General features: G+C 43.5%; 1 protein-coding gene across 3 annotated transcripts in view; it reads left to right on the top strand.

The window, feature by feature from the left end:
* Nucleotides 1–22,040, top strand: part of SLC4A8 (solute carrier family 4 member 8) — a 72,326-nt gene that overhangs the window by 4,616 nt on the left and 45,670 nt on the right. For all 3 annotated transcript variants that reach the window (XR_013836081.1, XM_079966659.1, XM_079966660.1), the window contains exons 2-5: nucleotides 1,583–1,664; nucleotides 13,344–13,472; nucleotides 13,995–14,130; nucleotides 16,168–16,328. Coding sequence is in view for 2 of the 3 variants with exons in the window: in XM_079966659.1 (XP_079822785.1) it covers nucleotides 1,583–1,664; nucleotides 13,344–13,472; nucleotides 13,995–14,130; nucleotides 16,168–16,328 (508 nt within the window). In the remaining variant the exon portion in view is untranslated. The remainder of the gene's footprint in view (nucleotides 1–1,582; nucleotides 1,665–13,343; nucleotides 13,473–13,994; nucleotides 14,131–16,167; nucleotides 16,329–22,040) is intronic.

The raw sequence follows: 22,040 nt of genomic DNA, 5'->3' as shown, positions 1-22,040 counted from the left end.
GGATGTTTCCCATCCCCCACATCTAAATTTGGATTGTGAGTCCCCTTGGCACAAAGGGCAAGTAAGCTTCTATAATGTCACACATCTCTGCCTCTTCTCCTACTTTTGAATTGGGGCAGGAGGAAAGGCTGGCTTTGCTAGGCAGCAGAAGGAAGGGATTTGCTTCAGACATCATGAAGTATGTGAATGTGGGGAAATTGATGAAGACAAAAAGTGGTATTTGGTGCAGCAATACATGACCATAGCCAGGGGCATCGTGTGGAGGGTGCCAGGGGGCTGTGGCCCCAGGCACACAATTTTTGAGTGGGTTTGAACCAGATGCCCCCATGCAGGTGCCCCCAGCACAGCACAGCCTGGCCTGATACTCCTCTCCACCCGCCAAGGGCCGTGTTGGTTGGCCAGGCTGTTCCCTGCACAGGCAGGCAGACAGCTTAGCGTGGCCATGCTTTGCTGTGGTGGGAGCGAGGTCACTCCAGTGGTGGTGGCGAGGGCTGGGCTGGCACCCCCTCCCAGTCTATCTGCTGCCTGCCTGGCACATGTGCACCTGCCCCAGGCACCGACTGTTGAATGGTTTCTTTAAATGTAAAGGTTCATCATTGTTCCACCTAATGTGTATGTCTTTAAGGGGCCAGAGCAAGGGCCAGAGCAAGATAACGAGACCCAGCTTTACAGCTGTGAAACATAGCAGGTGCTGCTGAGTTGTACTGATTAAGGTGTGTCAGCATTTGCATGGAGTATATAAGGAGCAGCACCTAGCCCTACCATTACCCTGGGGGTTGGGTTGGTGGTTGGGTCTGGTTTGTTGTTAATGTATTTAGTGTATAAGGAGTTTTTGTTTTTCTTATTAAAACCTTAAGTTATTTTTGAGTCCCTTTCTTTTTAATGCATGATCTCCCCAGCAAGCTCTCTGCAGCGCTACCATACTGCAAATAGCCAACACCGACAACTGATGCTACACCACTGATCTTAGCCTAGGGGGTGGGGTGGGGGCCCTGTGAGGCCACACAATGTTTTGGGTCAGCACTGGCAGGAGAAGTATTGATGAAAATTTGAGAAGAAGGGCAAAGTAATTGACTGGTCCTTAGACAACCTGCAACCTCTTCCCTCTAGGAAATGCATAAAGGAATAGCACTCCCTAACACAGTGCTTTGGTGACATGTTCTGATATCAGCAGCCATTATACCAATCTTAAATGACTGCACAATTTTATTGAATAGGGGTAAGACAACATATTGGCTGCTTGCATCCATATTCCTATAGCAAACATTGCCACGAAGCCGTAGAGTAGCTCATATAATGCTGTTTATATTGCAGATATTTCCAAAGGTATCCCAAAATGTGTGTGAGAGGAACTGTATGTGATTGTGTATGTACAAACATCTGGCTATATTTGGGTAGGCCAGTGTTTACATGTGACTGTTCAACAGAGGGGAAAGAATATTTGTATGTGTCAGAAATTTACAGTATTCTTGAACAGGAATCAGCATTGACCTTCACTGTTCTTTAATCTGGTTTATGGGGTAGATGCATAGATTTGTGTGTTAATAATATGTGTGACGCACCCTCATTGTTTCTCTACCAGAGACCGGAGGATGAGGCTGTTGTGGATCTGGGAGGTACCAGAAATGTTGTCAACATTCGTTATGAACCCGAAGAGCTGGAAGGTGAGGCTGTTCCTTCCTGGCCCCCCTCTTCTCCCCCATTTCTCTGGCAGGCCATTAATCATCATTAACTATTTGGAAAGTGAAGTAAATGTGCTTTCTATCTGAGAAGGTTCCAGATACAGTATTTTGTATACCACAGAACCAACACTGCTTATACTGTGTCTCATAAAACAAGACTCTGGTGAAAATCCAATTTCTTTAGCAAGAAAATGCAAATTCTGCATGCAGGATTTGGGAAACTTGATTATTTTGCATGACTGCTTCCATTCTGCTTTATTTCAAGTGTGAAAATTCAATATATCTTGATTTTTTTTAAAAAAAAACATGAGTTATATGTGGTGGTACATGTACAGGAGTTATACAATTACGGTGGTTTTAAAAGTGTGTAGGAGATAGGGATGGGGGACAAAATTGATTCAGTTCTCATTTAAAGGCAAACCTACTAAACCCACGCTTTCCAAATCAATAAGAATACTGAAACACAACCCTCCTTTGAAATTTCCTCTTCTCCAGATTTTGCAATGTGATTTTCTGGCCAAGTAATGTGTACAAAAATACATATACTGTCCCCAAATGTAGGAAAAAAAATATACTGGTGAAAATGACATAGAAAACTGTGTATTATTATGGGAAACTGCTTTACAAAATACTAGGAAAAAATGTATACAAAAATGTTTGTGAGAAATTAGTAGTAAAATGCTGATGACTTTTCGCGTGAACTTTTTTTTAATTGCAAACTAATATGGAATCAGAAAAATGGGAGTGACCAGATCTGAACTATTCAGCCATCCTTAGTTTTATCTGTTACATATATTTCCCTCCAATCCATACCAGATGCTGTCTTCTGCCTGTATTGATCCCTTTTCTTTTTCCATGTTACAGGGTTGTGTGTTTGTGTTACTGCAAGAGATGCATTTTGTCCTTGCAGAGTAGATGGCATATTTTGAGCTACATTTCATCTCATGGGAACAAAAAGACCTGCTTTAAAACCAAAACAAAAACACGCACACTTTCTGTGTCCTGTTTCCTATACTATGGTCTATCAAATCATGAGGCTGCCTCAACATGCTTCCTCTGGTGGCGGCATCTTATGTTTTCTATATGGGAATCAGCAGGCCCCACCAAGACGTCTTCACACTCAGCAACGATTTATTGAAACATACAGAACACAGGGCAACATTGTTTGACATTACCATAAAGAGTGTGACTGAATAAAGTTTATTGTGGCTAGCATTGAGAGCCAGTGTGGTGTAGTGGTTAAGAGCGGTAGACTCGTAATCTGGTGAACCGGGTTCGCATCTCTGCTCCTCCACATGCAGCTGCTGGGTGACCTTGGGCCAGTCACACTTCTCTGAAGTCTCCCAGCCTCACTCACCTCACAGAGTGTTTGTTGTGGGGGAGGAAGGGAAAGGAGAATGTTAGACGCTTTGAGACTCCTTCGGGTAGTGATAAAGCGGGATATCAAATCCAAACTCCCCTTCTTCTTCTTCTTCTTCTTCTTCTTCTTCTTCTTCTTCTTCTTCTTCTTCATTGCCCAGGCTCCCCCCCCAACCCAGCCAATCTGAACCCTCTCTCAGACTTCGCACCAGAAAGTGAGAACATCCTCTCCTGTTCCTTTTCACACTGCCTGTTTGACCTGAAGCCTTTTGCGCTTGCCTCTTCGAACAACACAGCACTATAGGTTGTGAGTTTTTGGGAAATGTTGAAAATATTCAACCCTTACACATCAAAGCCCTCAAGGGTGTCTGAGAAGGCATGTGAGAAGTTCAATGCATTGTATGCTGGATCCTGAGCATGGCTGTTTCAAGATGGTGCCATTGCACCCACGGTGGCGCCATCCCTAGAGCTGTTAGTCTGACCAGGGCCAGTCCACCCATGATGCAGGCTGAGAAAGCTGCTTCGGGCAGCAAAACCCACAGAGGTGATGATGCCCCCTTTGCTTCTGGCAGAGAAGTGGAGGCAGCAGCAGTAGCTTCCGGCAAGATTTTGTGAGATCTTGTAGAAGTCTCCTGTGATCACACTGGAACCTGGTAAGGGAATCTTCAGGGTGGCAGTGTGGGGCAGCGCATTCCTGTTTCACCTCAGATTCTGGCTCCAACAATGTATGCACACACAGTTTCACTTTAGAGACACTTCTTTCCCTCTTTTCATGGCCAGCACTGAAACAGATGTTTGTTTTTTTTAAATAATATTTATTAAAATTTCAATAAGAAAAGGATTACAGAAATAATAAAAAGAAAAACAAAAAATACAAATTACAGAAAAAAATAAAAACAGTTAAAAATAAGTCCCTCTTTCTATATCTTACAATTCATTTACTTATTTTCATGACTTCCTCACACCTCCCTTTTTTGTATTCCAGTTCAGATAGTTAATTCAGCAAATCCTTACCCTCTTTGTTTTGTCTTATTTCTTAATCCATTTTTACATATTCCTATTTAACCTTATTACTAAAACCACTTCGTTTCATTCCAACGTCATTTTAACATTCAATAATTTTACAGTGTTTCTGTAAATAATCTTTAAATTTCTTCCAATCTTCCTCCACCGACTCTTCTCCCTGGTCTCGGATTCTGCCAGTCATTTCCGCAAATTCCATATAGTCCATTACTTTCATCTGCCATTCTTCCAGGGTGGGTAGATCTTGTGTGTTCCAATACTTTGCAATAAGTATTCTTGCTGCTGTTGTGGCGTACATAAAGAAAGTTCTATCCTTCTTTGGCACCAATTGGCTGACCATGCCCAGGAGAAAGGCCTCTGGTTTCTTCAAAAAGGTATACTTAAATACTTTTTTCAATTCATTATAGATCATCTCCCAGAAAGCCTTAATCCTTGGGCACATCCACCAAAGGTGAAAGAATGTACCTTCGTTTTCCTTACATTTCCAGCACTTGTTATTGGGCAAATGGTATATTTTTGCAAGCTTGACTGGTGTCATGTACCACCTGTATATCATTTTCATAATATTCTCTCGTAAGGCATTACATGCTGTAAATTTCATACCTGTGGTCCACAACTATTCCCAGTCAGCAAACATAATGTTATTTCCAACATCTTGTGCCCATGAAACAGATGTTAAGGAAGAGAGGAAAACTCAACAGGTGCATCATATGAGGGAAGAGAGAGGTTTAGCAATGCTAATGTATAAAGCACTGAACGAAGCCTGCAAAATGCTACCTTCCATATGCGCCATAGCAGAGGGGCAGTAGAAGTCTGTGGATAGTGGAATGTGACAGGAATCCAGGAAGGAGAGGCAGGAAACCTGCTAAATCAAGCTTCTCCCCCCTGTAATATTGTGGTAATCAAAAATATTCTCCCAGGAGCTGCTGGGCTCAAACTTGAGACCTTCTGTTTGCATGTGGCTGTTCCATCTGGTGAATTGTAAGTCTGGAATATCTACTGTCCTAAGTAGTTAAGAACCTTCAGGCCTGAACTGGCCTCACCCAGGCATACTGGTCATTGGCACCTTCTGGACAGGAAGGACTATAAAAGGGGTTCCAGTTTGCACGAGCAGAGGATATGCCTAACTCTGGTGTGTTCCTTGTCTTACCCTTTGGTCCTGATTCCTGGCTTTGTCATCTGCTCTAACATCTTTGCTCCTTGGATCCAATTCCTGCTTTTGTCATTCTTGCCTGCTCCTTCCCTGGTTCCAACTCCCTGGCCCAGCTGCTGCTTCCTGGCTCCTGACTTACGTTGGACAGCTGCCTGTTGATTACACATCCATGACACTTTCAAAACCACAGGGACTAGAAACTTGACTGTCATATAAGAATGACAACCAATGTCCTTCAGGAACTTGAAATGTGGGATTGGATTTTGTGCAAGCCACTCTGACACTTGGAATCTGAGAAGCCAAAGAATCTTTGGCGGTGGTGCCGCAGAGAACTCTGTAATTACTTTAGCAGTGGTGCTGAGGCCAAGGATTCACAAATGCTGGGTGAAGAGAACGCTGGAACTCTGCGATTGGCACTATCATCCTTCGGGTCGAGCAGCTGCTGCTAGGTGGGCACTCAGATGCACACGCATGTTTAAAGTAGCTTGTGTTATGTGACAGTGTGAGTACCTCCCACTATGACTAGCAAATATTTGCCCAACAAACACAGCCTGCTGCTTCTTCTGCTACCAAATATCCCTCTGAATGAAATTGTTCTTTAGCACGGACTGTTCCAAGCCTTCATGCAAATTTTCGACATGAGCAAAGATCTGATGGAGCTTCCTTTCAAAGCAAAATTCTCCCTCTCTGTTTGTGGATCGCAAGTTGAACTTGTTTTCTAATTGTTTTAGTTGTTGTTGTTTTACATGTTTTAGTGGTTATGCTTTTTGACTGGCTTGTTTTATTGCATTTTTATTTATTATTTTTATTTTATTCATTGGTCAACAACAAATTTGTTGTCTGCATTTTTTTCAGATGATTTAGGACGAATCTGATGCACTGAATCCAAAAATCACATTGGTTTTGCTCAATCAGGTCAAGTTTTTGAGCTATGACCACATGTCTTTTTTTTACATTTTTGTTCACATGTACGCTTGTGTGGAGCATTTTAGAAGAAGTTGGTGGGGGTAAAATGCCATGTCAAATAATTGTTTTAATTGGAAACGATTATTTTAATGACAAGAAGTATTCAGGTCCGTTAGTTCTGGGTAGTTATGGGTGATTAAGTGGAACTGGAAGCGTGGAAGGCATTTGTTCTGGTAGTGAAGAACTTTCTTGGCAAGAATAAGCCCAGAAACTACGCAGAACTTGTCAACAACATGCTGACTGCTTTCAGAAACCTGGGCTGCAACATGAGCGTCAAGATGCACTACCTATTTTCACATATGGACCGGTTTCCTGAGAACCTGGGTTCAATGAGTGACGAGCAGGGGGAGAGATTCCATCAGGACATGAAAGAGATGGAGACCAGGTATCAGGGTCTCTGGGACGCAGTCATGATGGCTGACTACTGTTGGACTCTGAAGAAAGACCTTCCTGCCGCTGAGCATTCCAGGAGTTCCAAGAAACGGAGGTTCAAGCCCTGAAGTTTGAAAAATGGTGAAGCAACATGCAATTTACGTGTACTTACCTTTATCAATGCCCACCATTAAGTTTACAGTAATCGATGTTTCTATCAGGTAATCAATATATGTTGTTGGAAAAACATTTTTTTCTCTTAAAAAACATATTTAGGGGACTTCCGGGTTAGCGCCATCGGCAATGGCGTAATTCCTCTGATCCAGAGGAACCCGCTCCACGAAAATCGGGTCTTGCCGCCGCGGCGAAGGCGGAGACCCTCTAAAAATCCCAGGCGGAGGAAGCCTGGGAACATGGGATTCAGCTGACACCAGGAGTGCCCCCTACACGCAAGGAAACCCCTTTTCGGGGATCCAAAGCGACGTGGGGTGAGCGGCGCGGTGTTTTGAATCGACCGCTATTTTTACGGAGTAAAGCTGCACAGCCGTTGCCAGAGAGCGCTGACTTTTTCCTGTGGACAATTGGACTCTAAACAAGTACCCGTGAGTAGAACGGAAAATTGGGCTAAGAAACATCTTAATTTGGCATCAAAGCGGGAAGGTTCTAAACAGGAAGTCCGCCTTCTGCTTTTGTAAATAGATTGAAGCAAAAATTGTGCAAGCTAAAGTCTGGAAAGTCGTATATAAAGGTCTAAATTTCCTTCAGTTTTAACCACCAAAACCCCTCTTGGAAGCAGGAGAAAAGAGGGGGAAATTTTGACTGTTTAAGCCTGCAGGAGAAAGAGTAAAGAAAGATAAATTTTCCACCGTCTCAAACCTGGGAACGGGGTGTCAGAGACAGAAATTTCTGGGGGAGTTCATTGACTGTGAATAGAACGTCTTTTGACAGATAGTTAAAGAAGAGAAACAAATTGACTCCAATGTTGCCCTTTGCTTTTAAAAGAAACAAAAAATTTGAAAAATGAAAGTAACTTTCTTTTGTTGGACTTGCTTTTAAAAGATGGATACAAATAGAAATTGTCTCCTCTAGAGGGAGCCTGTTAAATTGTTGCTGGAGTTGATCTGGGGATTTCACAGCTGTGAAGATTAGGATCGTGGGACCAGACTCTGACCTTGAATAAAATGTGTTTAGAAGAAGCTTTGGTGCTTGCTCTTTGCAAGACAAATGCTTTGTTGGAGCAGTTGCATGAGAAGATGGATTTGATGACTGTTGCAGTCATAAACCTTGGACAAACAGTGAATACTCTTATAGAAACTATTCAGGAACCAACTCAGGAACCTGTTTTGATAGGGCAATCGCAAATGCAGAAGACAATGGAGGAGGTTGTTGCTGAACCTCAAGTAACACAAATGGAGAGACCCGAGGCCCTGCAGGAGCATAAGCCGCAGTTTTTGAACATTGAATCTGGAGTGGGCCAGGGGGGGTCTGGAGTTGTGGGGGCTCTTAATTTTGGAGGGATTTTGAAACATGTGTTTAAATACTTTCTGGATTACATTGCTAAATGTGGGGAATGGGACTATGGGGAATGGGCTGATCTGCTGAGGGGAGATGGAGTTTTTTTTGGGTTGGAGTTTCCCCAAGACCTACTCCTCAATGAGAAAGGAAAGAAATTAAGAAAAAGATCAACAAAAGACAAGGTCAAGTGCAGGTATAAACAAGAAGAAGATCTGCAGAAGGGACATGGAAGAGACTTAAGAGCCTCGGACATAAGATTACCAGGTTGATGGACTAGAAGGAATGGACAGTAAGGACTGACATAACCCAAGACCAGGAAAAAGAGACGCTGGATGAAGATTGGAAGAAAGTTTTTAAAGATTTACTTTGGGAATTAGTGTAAAATTAATGAGTATCAGGAAAAATGTTGGAAAGAAACTATCTGGCTTTAGTAGAAATGATATAAGGAGTTATGTATAAATAAGTATTAAGTTTTAAGCTTTAAGCTTTTATGGTAAAATAAGGTTAAAATAAATTAAGGCAAACTGAATGACAGAATATACTGAAAGATGGAAAGGATTTGTTGAGTTAATTAATAGGTTAGACTGTTAAGATAAATTACTCAATAAAAATTGAGAAAGATGGAAAGAATTTGCTGAAACAAATAATTAAACTAGAATACAAAAAGGGAGGTGTGAGGAGGTCGATGAAACAAGTAATTGGAAGATTAAGATATGGAATATTGGTTGTGTTTTTTTTCTTTTTTTGTTATTGTTGTATTGTATTGTATTTTTTTTTCTTTTTTATGTACTGTAATGTATGTTTTGTTAAACTTTTTGTTGTTTTCTTTCCTTCTTTTTTGTAATTTTTAAACTTTTTAAACTTTTAATAAATATCAGAAACAAAAAATAAAAACATATTTAGGATGATATGTGTTGACAACAACAACAACAACAACAACAACAACAACAATAATAATAATTTATTATTTATACCCCGCCCATCTGGCTGAGTTTCCCCAGCCACTCTGGGCGGCTCCCAATCAGTGTTAAAAACAGTACAGCATTACATATTAAAAACTTCCCTGAACAGGGCTGCCTTAAGATGTCTTCTGAATGTCAGGTAATTCTTTATCTCTTTGACATCTGATGGGAGGGCTTTCCACAGGGCGGGCGCCACTACCGAGAAGGCCCTCTGTCTGGTTCCCTGTAGCCTCACTTCTCGCAATGAGGGAACCGCCAGAAGGCCCTCGGCGCTGGATCTCAGTGTCCGGGCTGGACGATGGGGGTGGAGATGCTCCTTCAGGTATGCAGGACCGAGGCCGTTTAGGGCTTTAAAGGTCAGCACCAACACTTTGAATCGTGCTCGGAAACGTACTGGGAGCCAGTGCAGATCTCTCAGAACCGGTGTTATGTGGTCCCAGCGGCCACTCCCAGTCACCAGTCTAGCTGCCGCATTCTGGATTAATTGCAGTTTCCGGGTCACCTTCAAAGGTAGCCCCACGTAGAGCGCGTTGCAGTAGTCCAAGCGTGAGATAACCAGAGCATTCACCACTCTGGCGAGACAGTCCGCGGGGAGGTAGGGTCTTAGCCTGCGTACCAGGTGGAGCTGGTAGACAGCTGCCCTGGACACAGAGTTAACCTGCGCCTCCATGGACAGCTGTGAGTCCAAAATGACTCCCAGGCTGCGCACCTGGTCCTTCAGGGGCACAGTTACCCCATTCAGGACCAGGGAATCCTCCACACCTGCCCGCCTCCTGTCCCCCCAAAACAGTACTTCTGTCTTGTCAGGATTCAACCTCAATCTGTTAGCCGCCATCCAACCTCCAACCGCCTCCAGGCACTCACACAGGACCTTCACCGCCTTCACTGGTTCTGATTTAAAGGAGAGGTAGAGCTGGGTGTCATCTGCATACTGATGAACACCCAGTCCAAACCCCCTGATGATCTCTCCCAGCGGCTTCATATAGATGTTAAAAAGCATGGGGGAGAGGACGGAACCCTGAGGTACCCCACAAGTGAGGGCCAAGGGTCTGAACACTCATCCCCCACCACCACTTTCTGAACACGGCCCAGGAGGAAGGAGCGAAACCACTGTATAACAGTGCCCCCAGCTCCCAGCCCCTCTAGACGGTCCAGAAGGATGTTATGGTCGATGGTGTCAAAGGCCGCTGAGAGATCCAGCAGAACTAGGAAACAGCTCTCACCTTTGTCCCATATCAGCTGATTATGCCACAAAAATGTAATCGATTTTGTCACAAGATCTGATTTTTTTCAAATCAACACAGCACAAAAACCTGATCTGATGGAGAGAAACGGATGCCATTTCCTGATTCAGCAGTGCAAAAATACCCTAAATCAGTTGTAGAAATCTAGACAACATTCAAAAAGTAAAAAATTGTTGCCCAGTGTATTGAGTTTTCAATATTTATCATAGCCACATTTTGTTACATACAACAATAACCTTAAACATTGCTCGACTGAGCACCGACCTCCTTCCCTCCCTCTTTCTGACTTCTGAACATCTTTACTAAATTCTTAGCATCTCTATAACCCCCTTTTTACTTTCTATCCTCCTTTAACATTTCACTTCATTATATGTAAATTATGGATACTTTCAATACTTTGATGGAATTGTTTAATTGTGTATTTTCATAATGTATTGATTTCATACTGGTAAACCTCTTAGAAGCCACTTTGGCATGTAGGTGGTATATAAATTAATAATAATAAATCTGTAGAATAAATTGTCCTTCATAACTTTGAAACATTCCAGCAGGGGAAAGCTCTGTTGCCTGTGCTCTAAGTAGAGCCATTGAAGTTAATGGACCTAACTTAGTCATATCATTAATTTTAATGGCTCTTCTTGGAGTAAAACATGGGAGTCACAACACCAAATCCTGAATATGCTGCGCTTTGTAGTCTGAGATTTGTTACATTCACTATTACTAATATCCTGAGATTTGCATCTGAAACTTCATCTTATCTCAGGCTGCAGCACTGCAGTGGGAGAAGGTAAGTCCATTGAATAGTGGGACTTAGACCTGAGTAAATATGCACAGGATTGCACACTCTTTCACATCAGCTTCAAACAGACCCTTAAGGTGGCTTACGGCACTAATCTTCCTAACAGGATTTGGAAACAAAGGGTGAATTCTCATCTCTGTCAAAAAGCAAGCAAGCAGGGTGTCAATACCTATAAATAAATAATTCCCTTTTATATCAAAGGGAAGTCACCCTTAAGAGGAAGCCCCTCTAAGTCCAAAGGTGGAGGAGGGGGAATCTCTGCAGCTCCTTCCGCTGTTCTTTTTATTCCTTGTTCCTTTTATTCTCTCTTTGCATTCAGCATGGCACAGTGTGCTTGAATTAGTAATAAATTGCGCAGTAGCAAAATGTCACAAATCTTTTCACCTTCTCAGTTTTATATAAATAAAGGTCATGGTTTCTTGGGCCTCAGACCCAAACCTTGAACAGAAGTTACCTGTTTGCTTGGAAGGTGTGCAGTAACAACAAGGACAGGGGTGCTCTGAATGAGAGCGGAGTACGTTTTCTGCATTGCCGTGTATCCACGGCCTGAGCTTCCGAGTAGAACTGCATCCTTGAACCCTAAAAAAAGAGAAAAGGTTAAGTGATGGGGTGAAAAACTCATAGAAACCTCAGGGATCAAATGTTGAATGTTCTGCATTCAAAGCCAATGCTCTGCCCACAAGCTATGACCCTTCTCAAACAACATCTCACTGCCAATATTAAAATATTGGTAGCAGGGACGCGGGTGGCGCTGTGGTCTAAACGACTGAGCCTCTTGGGCTTGTTGATCGGAAGGTTGGCGGTTCGAATCCCAGCGATGGGGTGAGCTCCAGCTCCTGCCAACTTAGCAGTTCGAAAGCACGTCAAAGTGCAAGTAGATAAATAGGTACCACTCCGGCGGGAAGGTAAACGGCGTTTCCGTGCGCTGCTCTGGTTCACCAGAAGTGGCTTAGTCATGTTGGCCACATGACCCAGAAACTCCCTCGGCCAATAAAGCGAGATGAGCGCTGCAACCCCAGAGTCATCTGTGACTGGACCTAACAGTCAGGGGTTCCTTTACCTTTACCCAAATGGGTAAATTGAAAAGTCCCCCCCAAACCCCCCACAATTCATAGCTTACATTGGTTAGAAAGCTGCAGCTGCTTTTTCAGATTCTGAACTGGTAGTATTCATTCTTACTTTCTTAGCTTGAAGGCTAGACTTACTGCAATTAGGTCTACATAGGGCTTGAAGAGACTACTCAGAAGTAATGCAACACATGGTCTCGGCATCCAGAAAAAGATGGGTAATCAGAAACACATTAAACTGACATTCCAGAGTCTTCACTGGCTCCATATAGCCGTCTGGGCCATTCATGAACCACAATACCCAAAACAATCTGGGCTATATATATTCATCATGTGTCCCAGCAGGCCATGCTTCTGAACTAAACCATTGGGCTAATCATTGTAGTGTATGCCCATCAGGAATGGGCCATGATCAACAGTCTGGGGATTACTAGTGGCTGTGGGACCAGCCAGCCAGCAGGGCCAATGAATAATCCAGAGCCACAGGGCGGCCAAGAAACAAGGTAGAAATCAAGGCAGAAGTCAGTGGAAAAACTAGGGGTCAATGAGCAAGCCAGAAGTCAGGACCAAAAAAATAGCCATGAATACAGGAACACACCACAGCTCAGGAGGACCTTGTTGCTCAAGCAAAGTTGGACTGGAAGAGGAAGCCCTCTCATACTTTCCACCTGTTAAGGAATGGCCAACTTGGGTAGATGCTGTCTTGTCCAGGAACTGAAGGTGCCTGCAATTCAAAGGTTCACTTTTTGTAGAAGACTGGAGGCCATTTTTTTGGAATATCCTCAAAGGGAGTGCATAGGAAATGGGCATTGAATCTTCCATCCTCCCTTCTGAGCCTTACTTCCCTGCAGTCCATTGCTCTACCTGCTTTTCCCTGTTCCTGTCCATGATTAACAGAAGTGAGCCGTAAGCAGAGAAACATGGGTGATGCAATTGCATGAGGGGAGAGAGAGTGGACTCAGTGCCCCCACATCTATTTTATATGTCAATAGGATGGACATGTGGAAAGGCTTTGATGTTGTGATTCCTAGTTTTTCCAGGAAAGTTGCTCCAGAACCATTCAAGATGCTGTCACTGTTTGGGCTGTTCTGGTTCTGAAGAATGGCTGGGGTTGGAAAGAGAAGAGGAGACGTTTGCACAGGATATGATTTGTATCAGTTACACCCAATACAAAACTTAAACTTCTCTGCTTTGATTCCAGGGCACAGGACTCTGTATGTTGGGGTGCGGATGCCTTTAGTGAGACAGACCCACAGGCATCACAGACATGGCCAGAAGCACAGGAAGCGAGATCGGGGACGACAAATTCAAGAAGAGCCTGGGTCTAATGGTGAGTGTGCAGTGCTGGGTTACTATGTGATGTGAACATGACAGTAGGGCAAGCAACTTCATGGGCCAGTGTCCCATATAGATTTTCAATACCTCAGAGACAAAAGCTTTCCCAACATGGCTACCATTAGATCCTTCAATAGAATCATAGAGCTGTAGGGTAACTTTTTTTGCTGTACACTTCTGGCTAGGTAGTAAATGTATTTACTAGGTAGTAAAAGTATTTGCTAGGTACATTTACCAGGTAGTAAATGTAGTAAGTAGCTAGCAATGCAGGAAATAGCTGCCTTTGCACAAATCTTCATTATCTGTGGCACTGCGTATTATTCTTTTGCATGTTGTGTTCTTATGCTGAGGTGCTGCTCCTGTAAGCTACAAGTCCCATGTCTAGAAACATTGCAAGGCGTCTCCCTCTTGTCCTTTTTTTGCAGGATATTCAAAAGAGGCGGGGGGGGGAGCAATTAATCATGCTCTCAAAGCTCGTCTCCCTGTTTGTTATTTACTTATTGCTCCATTTTCTTAGATTCCCCATCTCGGAGAGTTCAGTTTATCATTGGCATGGAGGAGGATGAGGAACATACCCCCCATGACTTGTTCACAGAGATGGATGAAATCTGCGTGAAGGAGGATGAAGATTCAGAGTGGAAGGAAACAGCAAGGTAAAAATGAAGGACAACAGCTGTATGCCAGCTTCCCGTGTGGTCAGTTTAGCTCCAAAGGATTAAGCCAGAAGCATTCTTAAAGAAACAACCATTTCCCCTGCTTATGGGACCAGAAAGTTAAATGGGCAGTCTGCATCCTGAATGCTGATGCTGAACAGATGACCTACTGTCACATGGGTTGCCAGCAGTGGCGTAGCGTGGGTTGTCAGCACCCGGGGCAAGGCAAGTAATTTGCACCCCCTAACCCGTGGATTTGCGCCCCCTAACCCTAACCCCCAGATGTTGCGCCCGGTGCAGCCGGCCCCCCCTGCACCCCCCACGCTACACCACTGGTTGCCAGAGATGTGCAAGGGAATTGTCAGTACAGTAACATATCTGTGCGGGATTACTGTAAGTCTTGAATGAAGAATGGATAGTAGCACCCAGTTTCACTCAGGACAGTCTGGCCAGGCCAGGATTTTGCATCTGGAATCCTACCATACTTTCTGCTCCTGTTCCAGAATCAGTTCCAGATGTCCCAGTTCTAATGGTATCTGGTGGGTACTGCTGACTCCAGAGGTTTTACTAATGTTACATATGGGCCGCTTTGAACATGCACACAAGCTTCCTGAGTCAGCATGAGATGGTAGTGCCATCACAACAATCCAACCGAGGAGGCTTTTCATCATTGGCTGCTGAGCCAACAACACCGGAGAAGGTTTCCAGGCTTTGCAGCAGGACCTTCTGGATTCCAGGAAATCCAGTCTCTGGGCTGTTTTGTTTCTGCTGAGCAAAGAGCTGTTAAGCTGCTGCCAAATGCCACTTTGTGTCTCTAGTTCATAAGTGCCTTAAATGCACTTCCAAATCTATTCAAAATACATGTGCTAATGTACCAGCCAAGCTCACACAAACCAAAGCACATTCACTGTTGCTTTGCCCAGTGGTGACATCTACTGGCAGAAGACATGTTGTTGCTACCAGCCAGTGCTTTCTACATTCAGCCTTGGTAGCTCCAGATGTTTCCATAGGTTTTGATTTTCAAAATAAACAAAGCAAGTGACTGGTAACTCCTTCTGCACCAGCTTGTTTGTGAACACTGGGAGAATTCATTCTAGTAATCTGGGTAGATCACAACTTTATAAGCCTTGGTTTCTCAGAGCCACTACAAAGCAGGGAACTGCTATTTAGAGCCCCCTGAAGTGGCAAAATGTAAGACTCTCAGTGCTCTCTGAAAACAAGAAAACAAATTGCCTCATTTATGTTCTACTGACAGCTTCCCATAGCAGCTGATTGTACTTTCCTTGAAAGATACTTCTCATATTTTGAGAATACTTGGCTTTAGGTAAAGGTACCCCTGACCATTAGGTCCAGTCGCAAATGACTTTGGGGTTGCGTGCTCATCTTGCTCTATAGGCCGAGGGAGCCGGCGTTTGGCTGCAGACAGCTTCCGGGTCATGTGGCCAGCATGACTAAGCCACTTCTGGCGAACCAGAGCAGTGCACGGAAACACCGTTTACCTTCCTGCCGGAGTGGTACCTATTTATCTACTTGCACTTGAACGTGCTTTCGAACTGCTAGGTGGGCAGGAGCAGGGACCAAACAACAGGAGCTCATCCCATCGTGGGGGTCTGAACTGCCGACCTTCCGATCGGCAAGTCCTAGGCTCTGTGGTTTAGCCCACAGCGCCACCCGCGTCCATACTTGGCTTTGGGAAGGGGCAATAATTTATAGGTATGAGTACAAGCAGTGCTTGCAGAAGCTCCTATGTTCAGTCATTGGCATCACAAATTAAAGGATTATGGGTAACAAGTGGAAGATAGTGTAGAAACACTTAAAATAAAAATAAAAAGGCCCTTGAGGCCACCACCTTGCTGAAGCTAAGCAGGTCTAGTGATTGGGTAAGAGACTGCCTCCACCTTGGGTTCTGGGAAAGGATATAAATGTAATAAAATAAATTTGCACATTGGTACTCAGCACCAGGGTCAAAGTTTTTTGGTTTTTTCCAAGAAAACTGTTCCTGTTGATTTGGATTGTGTTGTTGTCCATCACTTGCAGGTGGGTGAAGTTTGAAGAAGATGTGGAAGATGGAGGAGAGCGTTGGAGTAAACCCTACGTTGCAACCCTCTCATTGCACAGTATCTTTGAGCTGAGGAGCTGCATCATCCATGGGATTGTCCTTCTGGATATGAACGCAAGCACCATTGAAGAAATTGCAGGTGCCAGTTAAGGATGATTAAAAAGGAAAGGAAGAGAGTCAGCTTAAGGTGGAGTGGAGCCTGAGGCAGAAAATCCAAATGGCATCCTCCTGCTTTGCATACAGCAGACCCCAATTTCACTGCCCGGCACCTTTTCTTAGTAGTGGGGTGGAGATTAGAAGGATGTTTTTGCCAGAGACGCTGGAGGGCTGTCTCCCGTCAAACAGGCAGTACTGAGCCGTATAAGGGCCAAGGGTAAAAGGCAGCTTCATATATTCATATTAAAGGAAAAGGTAAAGGTAAAGGGACCCCTGACCATTAGGTCCAGTCGTGACTGACTCTGGGGTTGCAGCGCTCATCTTGCTCTATAGGCCGAGGGATCCGGCATTTGTCCGCAGATAGCTTCCGGGTCATGTGGCCAGCATGACTAAGCCGCTTCTGGTGAACCAGAGCAGTGCACGGAAACACCGTTTACCTTCCCGCCAGAGTGGTACCTATTTATCTGCTTGCACTTTGATGTGCTTTTGAACTGCTAGGTTGGCAGGAGCTGGGACTGAGCAACGGGAGCTCACCCCGTTGCGGGGATTCAAACCGCAACCTTCTGATTGGCAAGTCCTAGGCTCTGTGGTTTAACCCACAGCGCCACCCGTGTCCCTTTTATATTCATATTAGAGAAGCGCTAAAACCACCCCATTTTGGCTTCCAGAAATGAGGGCATAATTTTTGGGGTGGGGTGATGAAATTGTATGAATGGTTTCTGGGGGAGGGGGGTTATTGCCATGTCAACTGGAGACTTTCTGTTTTGTTTTGTTTTTTACTGTGTAAAAAAAATGTAAGGTGCACCAATGGTGGCAGAGCAGAGATTGGAGAGGGAGGGAGTAGGGTACAGAGAGAAAGAAAGAACCGTTTACCATCATGGTAAGTGTACCACTCACCTGAAACTATTGCAACTATTTGGCTCCCCACCCCAAAATTTGCCAAAACACCCCCAAACAGGAATGGTAAATTCATGGGGGGGGGGGATTTTGACTTAGCCCTAGTCCATATGTGTGGCCAGTTACCTAAGTATTACCTAAGTGTAATTTCCTGATCTTTGCCATGTGCCGCGTATAAACACTCCGCCACAAGGAGTTCCAAAGTTTTACTGCAAACAGTCTATAAACTTGTTACAAAGCATCGTTTCAAATATCAATCAATGCATTGCTCTTAAACAACTAGCAATGCAGTCCAGTTTTCTTTCAGTTCTTACTTGTTAGTACAGTGGTACCTCAGGTTACATATGCTTCAGGTTACAGACTCCGCTAACCCAGAAATAGTGCTTCAGGTTAAGAACTTTGCTTCAGGATGAGAACAGAAATCGTGCTCCGGCGGCGAGGCAGCAGCGGGAGGCCCCATTAGCTAAAGTGGTACTTCAGTTTCAGGTTAAGTACGGACCTCCAGAATGAATTAAGTACTTAACCTGAGGTACCAATGTATAGTCCAATAACTACCGTATTTTTCCTTGCATTAGATGAGGTTTTTTGACTCAAAAATCATGGGGTCATACAATACATGGATAGTGGCATGGGGGGAGGGGGGAGAAGTGGCAAACCTGCCTGCCGGCCAGTTGGCAGTAGTGCAACTTCCCCCCGATGTCGCTGCGTGCGGGAAACAATCTAGGGAGTTTTTCCTGCCTGCAGCTGCGGGGGGGGGGGGGGGAGAAGCTCAACCACTTTGGGCCGTCTCCCCTCATTTTCTTAAAAGTGAGCTCTGAAAAATAGGGGGATCTTATACATGGAGGCGTCTTATAGATGGAAAAATACGGTATTCTCTCTCTGGTTACAGAGAGAGATTCAGAAAAGCAAGCTGCTTATTCAATGTGCTTTTAGCTTCCAAGAGAGATCCAGACTCCCAGGGATAAGTAATCGATTAACATCACATTGAAACATTAGTGCACCTTTTTGCACTTGTTACAGTTCTCTGTAAAACAGATATCCTGCAAATGCAAACCTCCACATATCATTTTAGACACATTAAATGCACATATTTTACATGGCCCTGATTAGACTTGGTCAGGTTGGCTTGCAACCTCAAGATTTCCTCGGAGTCTGAGAAAATTGTTACGGCTGTTCATGATTTTGTCATGGTTGTTACAAGTGGAGTGTGCTTTCCAGCAAAAATGTATGTGTGTTGCATGCTACGTATTTCTACTAAACTGTGCTAAAAATGATTTTTTTTAAAAAAAATGCAAATGTTTCACTAGCTTTCATGATAATGACTTTTTATTTTTTAAAAAACACCATCAAACCTGACCTCACACCATTGGCAGCCTTGTGAGACTTGCCCATTAAGGAGTTGATTAAGATATTAGTGCCAAAGCCCCGGTTTGCTATGGGAAATGCTATCTTTGTTTGCTGTAACAGACTCTAGTCATCCTCTGCAGGAAAGTACATACACTTGTGAGTGATGGAGAAACTGCCCTGAGCTGTTAAAATCTTCATCTTTTGGAAGTTCATCTCTGTGAACTTCAAGCTTACGTGGCTTCCTGGAAAACAGAAAGTTGCTTGAGACATTTTTGTAGCATTCGTTTTCAGAGGCAGTTGCTCTTTTGCCTGATAACCAAAGTAATGTGTTAATGGAACAGCCAGTGGAAGACTTAATGGAGATTTCTTAATTTTTTCCTTCCAGGAAAGTAGCTTTGTAGAAATGGGCTCTTGATTGACAAGATTCCATTCAAGCCCTGATAATTCTTAGCACATTTCCTTCCCACAAGGGTTACCAATATCAGTCAATTACGCAAGATATTTCAATGAGGCATTGTGCTGCAGATTGCTTTTTATTTGATTAGATGCGCAGAGAAATAAAACTGACTCAGATTGTGGAAGCGAACTGCATTATCTTGAATGGGGTTGCAGATGCATTATTTAGACAGTTCTTTAGCGTTTCAGCAAAGCTTATTAACTGAAGGAAAATGCCTCCTTTCTCAGCAGGGACAAAGAGGGATTGTCTACACTGCAGCCTTCTGCATCACAAACCTGTGCATGGACTTGGCCTCTGTGGCTTCACATCTGGCATATATATGTTTTAGAGAGCCAAGGAATTAAAAGTAGACTGTTTATAGAGAAGAGGAATAGCTTGTGCTCGAGTGATGTTTCTCTGGCTTTGTTGGCACATAGGAACACAGAGTCAAACCATGGGCCCATTTAGGTCAATATTGTCTGCACTGACTGGAAGCAGCTGTCCAGGGTTTTAGGCAGGAGATTTTGCTCGCCTTACCTGAAGCTGCCAGGGATTGAACATGGAAGCCACTGAGCTATGTTTTTTGTTTAATTTTTATTAAGTTTTTCATATTTTATTACATTTCAGTATCAAAGAATTAGAGAAAATAATAATAATAATTCATGACTTAAAACATTGCTTAAATAAAGCATCAACCTCCTTCCTTCCCTCTAACGGACTTCCATATCTCATTACCGATTTCTCCACATTCCCAAATTCACTTTTTTACCTTAAATCAATCTCTTAAAAATCACCTTCTTATACGTAAATCAGCTCCTTAATTTCCCATTACCAAACATTTCAACTTAAACCTACAAACGTATTCAACTGTTTACAATTTTCTTTCAAATAGAGTATAAATTTGCCCCAGTCCTTTTGAAACAAATCAACACAGCGATTTCAAATCTTCCCCGTCAGCGTTGCCAGCTCCACATATTTGACCATCTTTACTTGCCAATGTGGGGGGTTCTTGTTGCTTCCATTTCTGGGCCAGGAGTATTCTTGCGGCCGTTGTTGCATACATGAACAAATTTACATCTTTCACTTGAATTTCCTCAATTAACCCCAACAGGAAGCCCCTGGTTTTTTTTACTGAAATTATACTTAAATACCTTTTTCAATTCATTATATCTTTATATCTTGGAGCAAGTCCACCACATGCTATGTTTTATCTTCACTGTTTTATCTTCAGCATTATTGGGGAAAAGATTACACACCTGCCACACTTGGAGGGTGGAAATGGATATCCTACACAATAGCTGTTCAAGCACAGCGACTGTCATAGGCCATGAATGAAGGTGATTTGTTGTTATCCTCCAGGAAATTCAGGGTAGAGCAGCAGTGCTGAACTAACCTGATGACTGGATGGTAAGAATGGGTGCCACTCCCCACAGTCTGGAGCTCTCACATCCTTAAGCACCTACAACATATTACTATCAATCTGTTCTAACTCAGGAACAAAGGATCCTGCAGGCAAAGGACCACAGGACCACAAAGGACCACAGGCCCTCTGGGGTTTCTGACAGGGGTCTCTCCCAAACCCTACCTGGGGGTGGTGGGGTTTGAATCTGGGACCTTCTGCATGGAAACCAGATGTTCTGCCATTGTGCCATAGCCTTTCTCCTCAAGTCCCCTTACAAGTTGTTCCTGTAGCTCAGTGGTAGATCACTGGTCTTGGGTTGACTCCCTGTCATCTCTACAAAGAGTAAAGAACCTTCAACTCCCATAATTCCTGGCTGAGACTAATTGGGAGTTGGGAGTCCAACACTGAATGGTGGGCCACATATTCCGTACCTCTGATGTAGGAAACACTGGAAGTCAGGGCTAAGAAAGGTCTCTGTTCAGGACCATGGAGAGCTGCTCTATTCAGTGTCGCTAGGTGGTCCTGGGTTCAGTGGAGCAGTGGTCTATGAACATAAGGCTGCACGTGGTATGCTTTCTTTTCTTACACTTAAAAATCTCATGAAAATTGCACACAACCCCACCCATCCCCTACTCTCACACAACATTCCTTCGTCTCCTGTCAGTTCCATCTTGTCATTCCTCTGGTTGTATTTTGCTTTCCATGCTGGCTCTAGGGCCACCAATAGTTATTTTCCTTTCTTGGTTTAGATGGGTGTGTTTTTAATACATTTTTATTAATTTTAACATTCAAATTATAAAACATACCACACAATTTATTACAAATACAATCTTATTGGACTTCCATCAGCACCTCTGATGATCCTCCGTCTTAACCATTTCTTATGCATTTCTTAACTTTGTATTGTCTTTACATCTCTTAACATAACATCTCCCCTTCTCCATTTTTACAATACTTCCAATATTACTCCTCACAGAACTTCTTTCAAACCTACAAACGTCGTCTGGTCATCACAAGTACTTTTCAATTAATTCATAAATTTACTCCAGTCTTTGGTAAATTTCTGGTCCCGCCGGTTTTGGATCCTTCCTGTTAGTTTGTCTAATTCTGCATAGTTCATTAACTTCATCCTCCATTCTTCAATGGTTTAGATGGGTTTTTGAACAGGTCTGGACAAATTCTTGGAGAGTAGGGTTGCTGTTGGCCATTAGTCATGATAGCTAAAGGGAACCTCCATGTTTAGAGGCAGTTTCTCTCTGCATAACACATGCTGGGGACAGAGAAGAGGAATGGCTTGCTTGTGAGCTTCCCACATATATCTGGCTCCACTTAAAAACAGTGAGACAAACCCAGTGGAACTGGGTGTGATCCGGTAAGGGCATTTTTGACATTCTTTCACTACTAAGGGCCAAGCTAGATGTTATATTAATTTTACTGTTGCATTAAAAGATGCCAGTAGCAGCTGCGATGTGTGTACATTGAAATTTACGGTAAGCCCTCAATTTACTTGGGGTTTTCATTCTGGGGATCATGCCTAAAGCCAAAATTGTGTATAGTCAAAATCCATTGGGTTCAACGGCAGGCAGGATCCCCCCCCCAGAACCCCCCTTTCC

The sequence above is a fragment of the Podarcis cretensis genome (assembly GCF_951804945.1).
Source record: "Podarcis cretensis genome assembly, chromosome: 2".
Classification (NCBI taxonomy): Eukaryota; Metazoa; Chordata; class Lepidosauria; order Squamata; family Lacertidae; genus Podarcis; species Podarcis cretensis.
This window is presented reverse-complemented; position numbering and strand designations above follow the sequence as displayed.